The 12,788-nt window shown below is 39.7% G+C and overlaps 1 protein-coding gene across 1 annotated transcript in view; it reads right to left on the reverse strand.

Annotated features, from left to right (window-relative positions):
* The window catches only part of LOC135474740 (alanine--tRNA ligase, cytoplasmic-like), a 30,328-nt gene extending 18,545 nt beyond the window's left edge, over positions 1–11,783 (reverse strand). The window contains 16 exon segments of the mRNA XM_064754317.1: positions 446–615; positions 1,083–1,227; positions 1,774–1,898; positions 2,158–2,269; positions 2,739–2,777; positions 3,260–3,368; positions 5,086–5,231; positions 7,012–7,053; positions 7,055–7,157; positions 7,456–7,650; positions 8,248–8,299; positions 8,302–8,395; positions 8,987–9,175; positions 9,947–9,993; positions 9,996–10,130; positions 11,664–11,783. Coding sequence (XP_064610387.1) covers positions 446–615; positions 1,083–1,227; positions 1,774–1,898; positions 2,158–2,269; positions 2,739–2,777; positions 3,260–3,368; positions 5,086–5,231; positions 7,012–7,053; positions 7,055–7,157; positions 7,456–7,650; positions 8,248–8,299; positions 8,302–8,395; positions 8,987–9,175; positions 9,947–9,993; positions 9,996–10,089 — 1,662 coding nt within the window. The 5' untranslated portion in view covers positions 10,090–10,130; positions 11,664–11,783.
* Positions 11,784–12,788: the final 1,005 nt, after the last annotated feature.

A 12,788-nucleotide genomic window follows, 5' to 3' on the forward strand; every position in this document is an offset into this window, starting at 1 on the left:
AAAAGAAAATATGTAAACGTCATATATATAGTGGTCCATGTATGAGAATAAACCCTACACAACTTCTGCCCAGTGCACCCACATTTGTGCGACTAATAATCCTGCAATTGTGCTGCACAATAACTATTTTTACAATCATAGAAGTCACAGTCAAGAAGATGTTTCACTGGTTCACAGTTTCAGACCAGGATTACACAGTACGGGTAGCAGCTATTTGACATTCAGTTTCACTGGTTCACAGTTTCAGATCAGGATTACACAGTACGGGTAGCAGCTATTTGACATTCAGTTTCATTGGTTCACAGTTTCAGATCAGGATTACACAGTTTGGGTAGCAGATATTTGACATTCAGTTTCATTGGTTCACAATTTCAGACCAGGATTACACAGTACGGGTAGCAGCTATCTGACATTCACTCAACAGATTGGAGCCTGACATGCACACCTCTTCCCCGTCCTTGACCATAAAACCAACGTCGTAGATTTGTCCCCCTTGTTCAGCGTAGAAACACGTCTTGTCCAGTACCACGCCACATTCCAGACCTGTGCTGACCGAGTCCACAAATGTCTTCCCCACCCTTAACGCCAGCACTTTCCCTGAACTTGATTCAAACTCTACAAGAAAACAGGCATCATGGGTTATTAAGTTACTAAATGTCTACAGCTTCCTGGGGGTAACAAAATAAAACACCCCAAAAAAACTATCACAGAGAAAATGTAAGCTCTGAAATAAATTCTACACGGAAACAGTGAAGAAACAGGGAACACAACAGTCATATACTGCTCAATGATTTTTCTGGTCTACAAGATGTGTTAAATTTCAGCCACAACAAAGATCCTCATTTTGCCTGATTCTTAGAGTTCTATTCATCTCTTAAAATGGTTGAAAGGTTTGTTTGGTAGGTAGGCTGATAAAAATGGAAGTTTCGGCACAATGAGTAATCTGGTATGACTTGTACATATCTCTAAAACTGCACTTTTTGAGGCAAACTGTGGTCGTCTTCAGTTGATTTTGGATGTCAACCTCACCCAGAATGAACACTATTTTCAACTGACAACAATTTTCTTCACAGAAAGCTTACTGTAATTGCCCTCATCGTCCGCACTGTATCTGTACTTGGCCAGATCATTAGTGACCGGAATCCCACGGCCCTGAAGGTCACTGATGGCATGGACATCAAGGTCAACCTGGTCATCTGTGGTACCTCCTGAGCCTTGAGATCTCAGCTAAAATGACAAACAAATGGGATACACTTGAGTTGTTCTACATCTTACCATTTGTATTAGCAGACTAAAGCACTAAGCTTAATGCCATGTCAGCAATATTTCTGCCATATTCTTGCAAGATTAGAGTGATTAGAGTGGGGTTAGAGTGATGCTCACTACGCAGATGTAATCCTGTCCACAGCCATAGCCCAGATCTTTTATCAACCTGCTGCAAATGTCTACAATAGCCCACACAAAAGGAAATATCAAATCACATTTGCATTTATTTATTTATGTGTATATCTGAGACTTAAGCAGTACTCAGAAATATTTGTGATATAGTATTTTGATTCTTTGCCAGGTACCAAACTGGTCGAACATTAGAAAAGAAGAAGTGAATGTGACAGGATTATCAACATCTTGGCCAAGCAAACATTCAGAAAGCCTTCAAGATTAAAAACGTTTTTGTCAAAATGAAACAGGCTGATAACGACAGGCAGTGACAAGGTGTCCTAAATGCATCAATTACCATTCTGAGTAAGTAATGACAAGCTGCCATTAGCTCACCTGTGCTTCTTTCTTAGATTCTTCGTAACTTCCCATATCGATGCTGAGGCCTTTTTCTTCTGCCATCAACTGAGTCAAGTCTACAGGGAAACCATACGTATCGTACAATCTCCAGGCAACATCCCCTGTAAGCACACGGATTACGCTTGATTAACAAACAGGTGTTCAGAATGGTGTGATTAAACTAATATTTTCAAAACAATACCTGTAATTAATTGTTAATTTGCATGTACAAATGTGGATTATTACCTGGATTTCCCCGGGCTCTGCCCGATTTCCTCCCACCATAATGCTGGCCGCCGTCGTATGAGTGAAATATTCTTGAGTATAGCATAAAATACCACTCAAATATATAAATAAATATTGCCGTGACATAGTTTTCACCTGGCAGCACATTGGTATCCCCCAGTTTATTAATGGTACGCTCCAATAACCTTCGCCCTCTGTTCAGTGTCTTTAAGAACTGTGCCTCTTCCTCATTAATGATATCCTTGATCTGTAATGAAGCAGTTTTGGATGTAAACAGCTTAACAAAACGTATCAAGGCTTCAAATGTGAACAGCATTGGTATTAGAATGACCATATACATTGTAATTTGAGAGAAAAGTTACAAAATTTTACGTCATTGGAAATTTTACATATCACTGGAAATTTTGTGATAGCCACTGTGATAGTGAAATGAACAATTTCACTATCACAATAAATACTTATGTAGTAAACCACAATCTAAAGAAAGAAGGCCAACTTACGATTTTTTAAGGTCATAAGTTGTTCATGATACAGGAAATGATGAGTGATGACAACCAAGTTTACCATGTACATGTACTCAGCAATTCCTGTTCTGGCACAAAGCATTACGTCAAGCTACAAAGCAGAGCTAACTCTGCGCAGGTATGCACCTTCAGTCACTAAAGTATCTTTATTCTACATACCAACAAGAGTGACTGAAGCACATTCAAACTCACCATCTGAGGATCTTTCCTTAGTTCAGGATATGGACCACCCTATAAAACACACAATGTACAACCATACCAGGAGATTTCCAAATCTGTAGTCCACGTAAAGGACGCTGCACACTATCATATGAGTAAAATGTTCTTTCCTTATGAACTCATTATCTTATTATGCATCTGTTTTAATTACTTTAATTTTCAAATTTAATATTTGGTGTCAACTGCAAAAAAGGAAAATAATATAATGCCTGTGGTATTTACTGTTATGACTTAGGTCCACAATGCCCAGTAGAGAATTCAAGAATTTGAATATGTATATGTCATTCTCCACCATTTCCTCCTACCCAAAAATATTTTAAGAAAAAAAATAATTTTAAGAATAAAGTCTAGGTATGTATTTTAAATAAAATTTCTCACTAGCCTGATTACTTTCAGTTACATAGCTGGTGAAATTAACATCAATTTTCTGTTTTTATTTGTGTAAACAGATTTGTCACTGTTTATTGAAGACTTTGTTACAGGTGATCACTAACCAATGAGTCAATGACAGTGTCCACCAGTGAAGCGAAGAAGCCAGGCTTAGCATTGAGCTTCTCTGTGGCATATCTCACCGCACGTCGCAGGATTCTCCGCAGCACATATCTACAATTCACATTCAAAAGAACCAATTACCTGTCAAAACAATCACCAAGCATGTTTGAAAATTGACTTCTCTGAGAAGACACATGACATTAGATCCCCTCATTTATTTAAAATGTGAATTTCAAAGACTGTTCAATCTACAGCTCAAGCTAAAAGTCAACTGTGTATCTGCTCGTATCGCGCTTCAAGATACCCAGATAACACTCTACTGGTGCATGACAAACCCTCTACTGGGCTGTGTCAGAGATCTGCTGAGGCAAGCAGGATTATCATCGGAAGGTGTGAGTATAGTTCCATCTACAGACATATCCTAGTTTTGCAAACAAACCGTGCAGTCCTCATGCTTCAGCTATTAGAGCACATCCTAGCCCGTGAACAGGGGAAAGTTTACCTTGAAATATGTAACCTACCTCAGCACAACAAAATCATCTTGATAAAGGGAGTAAATATGTGATCAGAGTCGTCGATTAGTGTTGATGGTTGGCAGACTAATTCTGATATACATTCATACAGTATTATGCCACATAGAACCATACAACAGATAATTTCATATTTAACTGGCCAAATCTTTTGCATGTCTTAAACACAAGATATTTTTTCACACCGGTTTTGTAAACACCAAACATTACTGTTTCAACTGAGAAAAGGAAATAACAACTTGTAATGATATGTTTACTGATACACATACATTTTGCCTCAACTTTTATTCAAGTTCACATTTAAAATTTGATATCTGAATTCATCTGGCTGTTGGTGGCAAATCATGTATTGTTAAGCATAAATTAACAGAAGTGAATGAAATCCATGAGAAATTTTGTAGTGAGAGAGAAAAGGAAATATTTAAGGCATACTCCGCCTGGTAAGCCTCAGCCAAAAGCTTGAATAAAGTGAATTGGGGACAATGGGAATATATTATTTCTTTTTCCGTGAGAAAGAAATTCCGAACAAATCAGTTTTTTTTTGTTCATGCGTTTGCCATGAGTGTGCTTTAATTTCCTACATAGTTTCGTTCAACTACAAATTCTCAACAGTCATACAGACAAAATTTACCTTGTCTGTATCGTGTGTTTTTTTGTTTACCACTTCTGTAGGCCCTACATGAAATTCATACTCTAATACGGGGATGTCATTCTTGCTTGGGGTATCCTCGTCAAAGTACCAATCTTTTAAATCATTCTAACAAAGAACTATAATTTCACTCATCAACTTCCCACAGCCAGCATGTAGGTCTACCAATGCTCAGCCGCATGTGTGTGATCAGTCACAGTGGACGGGTTCACTGACTCTGCAGGTGAGTGTCTGTCTACAGGCCCTCTACAAACTCTCTATAAGACCTCTGGGATCATGCTAATCTCCTGCCTGGTTTTGACTTTCAGTCTGAGCTGTACAATATTAACATATGACCAGATCAACGCTCAATTTTATCCATAAAAATCTGTACTTTGTCACAACTGTTACATGTATATCCACAATAAAGGGAGATGCCAGAACCGCTGATTGAAATCTTCTCCAAATGCAACCTTTCACCTCCCTTCACTTTCAGTATTCCACACCTTAGTGGCTTATATTATGAGGAAGATGTATATTTTTAGTTTAACAGTATGTAAGGAGTGAATGGGTCAAGAAGCATTTGTATTACATTCCTTCATTCCCTTTTTAACAATTTATGGGTGTAAAATGTCAACACTGTCCAAATCTTTATCCAAAACCCACTCACCCTCTTCCAGTATTATCAGGACGTCCTCCGTCGGCCAATGAAATCGTCAATGTTCTCGCATGATCTGCCAGAACCCTGTATGCCATGTCAACACCATCCACATCATCCTTCCCAACATGCCCTGTGTACTCACGACAATCTGTTCCCTGCAATGTCCACCCAAATAATGTGCTGTGGTATGATTACATGAAATGCCAACCCAAATAATGTGCTGTGGCATGATTACATGAAATCTCCACCCAAACAATGTGCTGTGGTATGATTACATGAAATCTCCACCCAAACAATGTGCTGTGGTATGATTACATGAAATCTCCACCCAAAAAATGTACTGTGGTATGATTACATGAAATCTCCGCCCAAACAATGTGCTGTGGTATGATTATATGAAATCTCCACCCAAACAATGTGCTGTGGTATGATTACATGAAATCTCTGCCCAAACAATGTGCTGTGGAATGATTACATGAAATCTTCACCCAAATAATGTGCTGTGGAATGATTATATGAAATCTCCACCCAAATAATGTGCTGTGGTATGATTATATGAAATCTCCACCCAAAACAATGTGCTGTGGAATGATTATATGAAATCTCCACCCAAATAATGTGCTGTGGTATGATTATATGAAACGCCAACCCAAACAATGTGCTGTGGTATGATTATATGAAATCTCCATCCAAACAATGTGCTGTGGTATGATTATATGAAATCTCCACCCAAACAATGTGCTGTGGTATGATTACATGAAATCTCCACCCAAAAAATGTGCTGTGGAATGATTACATGAAATCTCCACCCAAATAATGTGCTGTGGTATGATTATATGAAATCTCCACCCAAACAATGTGCTGTGGTATGATAATATGAAATCTCCACCCAAACAATGTGCTGTGGAATGATTACATGAAATCTCCACCCCAAATAATGTGCTGTGGTATGATTATATGAAATCTCCACCCAAATAATGTGCTGTGGTATGATAATATGAAATCTCCACCCAAACAATGTGCTGTGGTATGATCATATGAAACGCCAACCCAAACAATGTGCTGTGGAATGATTACATGAAATCTCCGCCCAAACAATGTGCTGTGGTATGATTATATGAAATCTCCACCCAAAAAATGTGCTGTGGAATGATTACATGAAATCTCCACCCAAACAATGTGCTGTGGAATGATTACATGAAATCTCCACCCCAAATAATGTGCTGTGGTATGATTATATGAAATCTCCACCCAAACAATGTGCTGTGGTATGATTACATGAAATCTCCACCCAAACAATGTGCTGTGGTATGATTATATGAAATCTCCACCCAAACAATGCGCTGTGGTATGATTACATGAAATCTCTGCCCAAACAATGTGCTGTGGTATGATTACATGAAATCTCCACCCAAACAATGTGCTGTGGAATGATTATATGAAATCTCCACCCAAATAATGTGCTGTGGTATGATTATATGAAATGCCAATCCAAACAATGTGCTGTGGTATGATTATATGAAACGCCAACCCAAAAATGTGCTGTGGTATGATAATATGAAATCTCCACCCAAACAATGTGCTGTGGTATGATTACATGAAATCTCCACCCAAACAATGTGCTGTGGTATGATTATATGTGTTTGCCAATATATTTGTAACCAAGCTACTGCTTGATGGCTATATTGCTAGTATAGCTTTTATATACCCAGTATTGCTTTTGTATATGCCACTAATCAATGGAATTGTACTATTTTTTTCTATATATTGCATAAACTGATCAACCATCTTGTGGTGTAATTTTGTAAAAAAAAGGTTTACAGTTTTCTGTTGTTTTAACAGATACATCAGACATTGGCCAAAAACTCTTGTGTGAAAGCATCTGAGAACTATATGTAAAGAGTGCACTAACACTCAGGGCACTTCCCTACAAACCTTCTGAATGGCCTCGAAAATGGGTGTGAAGAGATCTGTGTCGGTAGTTTGATCGTTTGCCCTGTAGCACAGAGACAACCCGCTCTAACCCCATGCCTGTGTCCACATGCTTCTTGGGTAAGGTCACGAGAGAGCCATCAGTTTCTCTGCAAATAAGGTACTTCAATAAAATACAGGTACTTCAATAAAATACAGGTACTTCAAGTCAATAAAATACAGGTACTTCAAGTCAATAAAATACAGGTACTTCAAGTCAATAAAATACAAACCACAGAGGAAATTAATCTTAGATTTAGAAAACAGAATTCCTACAGAAATGCATGGTTCTTTATTTATCTGAATGTGTGGAGGCAATGCATGAATATTTGACCTATTTGACAGAACATTGTTTAATGCCCTACTTGTAACACGGTTCAAACTACAGCAGAGTATGTCAGGATACACTTACCTGTGAACTGTATGAATACGAGATTCCAGATTTCCAGCACATCTGGGTCATCCATGTTGACCAAGTCTTTGGCATCGCGGCCCCCTATACGGTCGAAGTGGATCTCTGTACACGGTCCACAAGGCCCTGTCTCCCCCATCTCCCAGAAATTGTCCTTCATTCCAAAAGGTAACACTCTCTCAGCAGGTAGACTGAAAACCACACCAGGCACTGACTCACGACAGAGAATGAATGAATAAATTATGATGGCTTTACCCTACATCTAACAGAGATCACACAAATTCTCCTGAGAGAGGAACTACCAATCGTTTCATGTACAAAATGCCACAAAAAGTTAGTTTTGAAAAATTAATTTCACACGATTAAATGTGATGAACTGTTTTATTTAACCAAGCAACCATTATCAGTGAATTAGAATGTTGCTTTTTCTTTCATACAGGTTAGGACCTTTCCGCACAACATAGCCCTATTGTTCCTATTACAAGGCAGGTACCATTTCTTCAATAACAAAGGGCATTTTAGACAGTTACATAATTCTGCTAAGTTTTTGCCTTAAAAAGTGATCTTTTTCATCAATATTTGGAAGGGTATCTTCTGAATATTTAACTCTGAATTAGATTAAACCATCCAATTTTACTGTATCCCAGAGTTCAAAACAACATGTAATATGTCAGTAATGGGCTGACCACAATCCAGGAAGACAACTCTTGGTCCTCAAGAACGGCCTCCTGCCATTGTCCAGGTTCTCTTCACACAGCCTGTCATCATGGAATGAGGCCTCAACTTACCCGATGTTTTCCATCCAGATCTGCTTTGTTTCCAGATCAGGATCCAGGCCATACTCTTATCTCCACCAAAATATGTGACATACAGACGATCAGCAGGAATCTTCAGTCTATCAATGAGCAGCTCCCAGGCAAACGCACAAGCCTCTTTCTGTACACATTGGAGAATGAGCAAATCAGATTGTGAAAGAATACAACCAGAAAATTTTTAGATACAAAAAATAAAATGTGGCTAACACTTAAACCAGCACCCACTCATATTTTTTTCTTCAAAATTCATAATGGCAGGCATTTTTTAATGGGGAACTTTTCCTTTCTATTAAAATCCCGAGGTATAGCCTTTTGTCCTTTCTGGTTTTTCAAGTGACCTTTTATGAACAAACTAGTAATCTATTACTCAAGTATTGCAAGAGGGCAAAGTTCAGCTCAGGCTGGATGGGAGTGGCCATTACTCTGGAAAAGGCAGCCCATTGAAAATGGTGTTACGTGTACCTATATCCTTGGTGAACAATAACATATATTCCTGTCTCCTTCTGCTATGAACAATAACATACATCCCGGCTCCTCCTGCTATGAACAATAACATATATCCCTGACTCCTTCTACTATGAACAATAACATACATGTATATTCCCTGGCTTCTTCTTCTATGAACAATAACATATATATATATTGGCACATCTTTCTTCACACTCTTTATTTTATAGAATGTTTTCATGTTGCTTCATCACTTTCCACTCACCTTAAAGTAATCCCCAAAGGACCAGTTACCCATCATCTCAAAGAATGTGTGATGGTAGACATCTTTTCCCACATCATCCAAGTCATTATGCTTGCCTCCTGCACGGATACACTTCTGGCTGTTTGCAGCACGCACATACTTACCCATGTCACTATTAGGGTCAACTGTCCCCAGAAAGATCGGTTTATACTACAACAAATCGTTTTGTTTATTTACCTATTTACATGTATTTACCTATTTATCTGATTGGTGATCTACACCATACTCTAGAATATTTCACTCACACGACGGCAACCAGGAGAAGCCCATGACCATCCGCAGGTTGCTGACAAACCTTCCCATGTACAACTGAAGAGGAAGCCAACACAAGCTGGACTTGAACTCACAGTGATCACATTGGTGAGATGCTCCTTGGTCAAATAAGATTTGCTTGCTAAGCAGTAATACATATGACTTTTGGTACCATGAAAAAACCATTCCAGCCTAACAGACTAACCAAGTAAATTTTGAAGCTAGTCCTATCAAGTTCTGACTAAAGATTCATACACCTACTGTGAAAAATCAAATATTCAACTTAAGTGTATACAAGTCATATTCCACTGGGGAAAATGTGTTTGTTGTTCGTACCTCGACTCAGCATTCAAAAAAAGGCATTTTAATCAAAGTTTTTTCTCTTTTATTTATCAGTAAATAAATGTTAATTTCTCAAAATCCCTTTCTTTTTCATTAGTCAGAATAATGAAGAAAAACCCAACCAAGCTATAGTGATACAAGTCAGATTGTGCTCCAAGGATGGCTTAATGCTGTAAACATTAATCCATCACTTTGTCACATTAACTAGGTCTCCACCATACAGCTAATGTATTCTTGAGTATATGTACGTAATGTGCCCAACATGTAATACCTATAAAACAGATTTCACAGAGTTAACGCAGGTAGAAAACATCTGTTGAGGTTTACCTGGCACATGCCTGAGTTTATAAACAGCAGGGTGGGGTCATCGTTTGAATGGTGGAGCAGGAATGAACATAGGTATGGCCTTTCTCCTTGAAGAAATCCACAAACAATTTCCTCAGTCCAGAGCCACTGATACTTGAATCCATAATGGTTGTCGCTTGTGCCCAGTGTCAGCAAACGGCTGTGTCTAAAAACAGAAAAATACAAGAAGTAACACACCCACTAAAATTAGAGAAAATTGGCATAAATGACAAAAATTTTTTACCTTACGAATGAAACACTTTCCAGATCAAAACAGTAACTCTTAAGTATACATACCAGGCTGCTGGCATGTATACTCAGTCAGCCTAACAATTTCCAAGCTATTGCATCGTGCCCAGAATGCTAAAGTCCCTTGGGTTTCATGTTGCTTTCATCATGTTTCTAGCATTTAACATCAGACAACCGACATGCTTGTTTGGGACAACTCCAATATCATTATGTTTTATTTTACATTAAGCAGTATACAACATGTAAAAAAAACTGTCAATCCTGATCAGGTATTAATCAATGAAAGTAAAAATTCCCTCCTCAAACATTAATAAACATAACTTACCAAAACAGTGTCTGTGCAGTGACATTTCACATAGACTGACCAAATGTAACATAAGGCTGATGCATTTTTTTGTGCTGGCTGCTTGCAAGATACACTGTTGACAACAAAATCTAATGACTACTAAGAGTACCCTTATGTTCGATGGAAAAAAAAACAAAAATACAAGAAACAAAACATGTGCTTTTCATAATGTTGAATTCTCCCCCATCACCCACCCAACCGCCCGCCACCTATCCACCCATGACCCATGACCCATGCGTCACCCACCCATCACCCACCCAACCATCACTGATCAGTCACCCACCTGCCTGGGCCTTCTGCACCAAAAGTCTACTTTTGCTACTATACAGGTCTGTGAAATGCTCTGTAGGAATCGGCATTCCATGGAAAATCATTGGAGGCTGAGAAAGCGGCTAGGGTATGTTGTGCCGTGTATTAGAATTATTTGTTACAAGGGGTAGAATTTGATGTTTTCCTAGAGTAGATATTGGCTATCGATGTCAAACTTGATGTGCAGGATGGCTGAGAAGGAGATCTGATGTTTACCTTCAGTTTCCTTTCTAACAAGGTAGGCCAACGACCAAACAATATGCAGGTTTTACTAAAACACATGTAGAGGCATTTAGAGCCTAAGTTTGATAGAGCGCTCCAGGCCCTTCAGTTTGATTTCGCCTACCACCAAGCTAAAGCATAAGTCTAGCCCTAGAATTGTACTACCAGCACCACGCAAGGTCTCAGAAAATACAAGAAATAAAGCCGTCATCCTCTAACTAGTATGTGGTATATCTCCATCGGAGTGTAAGCAGTGTAAGTGGAACCATGTTGCCTGTTGTAGGGCTAGGAAGTTGTAAAGTTTATGCTCTTGTTGAAGTGTTTTGCAACTTTTGGTACGGGATGTGACGACAGTTTCACTGAAGTGAGGACAACGACAAACACATGCACTACCTGTGGTCATAAACCTACAAATTCCACCATGATATGTCAGATTTCAGAAAAAAAAAACGAATTGTGCCATCGCGATTGCATCACCTAACAGGCAGGCATAACCCACAAAAGCAGAACGGATGAATATTAGGTTTGTTTTGGTGCTGTTGTATACAGGAGATATATCCCTGGGAGACTTACCTTATGGGAGGGACAGATTCTCAATAACCAGATCTACACAAAATCACTTTTCGACTACAACGAATAAAGCCGGTTTCCCACGTTTACCGTGAAGGTTTATGAGCGTGGTCTGTATTTCCGGTACACAGCGCGCATGCACTGCCTCGTGAGGCTCTCGTGGAGGCAGATGCATTCCAATCGCTCTCTTGGTCTGGATTCAGATTAATGCATAACATTTATTTTTTTATTTATTTGATTGATGTTTAACGCATGAATGTTTCACTTATATATCGGCGATAAGGTCTTTTGGGTGGAGGTGCTCGGAGGCTAATATATGTTTGTGAACCCACTTATAAAAATTCTTAGAGATCGAGTTCTTTTATTTTTTATTTTATTTATTTATGTATTTGTTCATTTATCTGTTTGACTATTGTTTAACAATATAACTCAGTACATTTTCACTTAATCTTTCTGGGTAGAGGAACCGGCTCGCCCGAGGAAAAACCTCTGGCCTTTGGCAAGTTACTGACGAACTTTCGCAAATGTACCGATAACAGCCACACTGCCCTGCACCTGTCCTAGACCATCTCGGGCAAATAACGGCCACACGGCCCTGCACCCGTCCTAGACCATCTCGGGCAAATAACGACCACACTGCCCTGCACCCGTCCTAGACCATCTCAGGCAAATAACGGCCACACGGCCCTGCACCCGTCCTAGACCATCTCAGGCAAATAACGTCCACACGGCCCTGCACCCGTCCTAGACCATCTCAGGCAAATAACGGACACACGACCCTGCACCCGTCCCAGACCATCTCGGACAAATAACGGCCACACGGCCCTGCACCCGTCCTAGACTATCTCGGACAAACAACGGCCGCACGGCCCTGCACCCGTCCTAGACCACCTCAGGCAAATTACAGCCACACGGCTCTGCACCCGTCCCAGACCATCTCGGACAAATAACGACCACACGGCCCTGCACCCGTCCTAGACCATCTCGGACAAATAACGACCGCACGGCCCTGCACCCGTCCTAGACCATCTCAGGCAAATAACGGCCACACGACCCTGCACCCGTCCCAGACCATCTCAGGCAAATAACGGCCACACGACCCTGCACCCGCCCTAGACCACCTCAAGC

This window comes from Liolophura sinensis, chromosome 9 (assembly GCF_032854445.1).
Source record: "Liolophura sinensis isolate JHLJ2023 chromosome 9, CUHK_Ljap_v2, whole genome shotgun sequence".
NCBI lineage: Eukaryota > Metazoa > Mollusca > Polyplacophora > Chitonida > Chitonidae > Liolophura > Liolophura sinensis.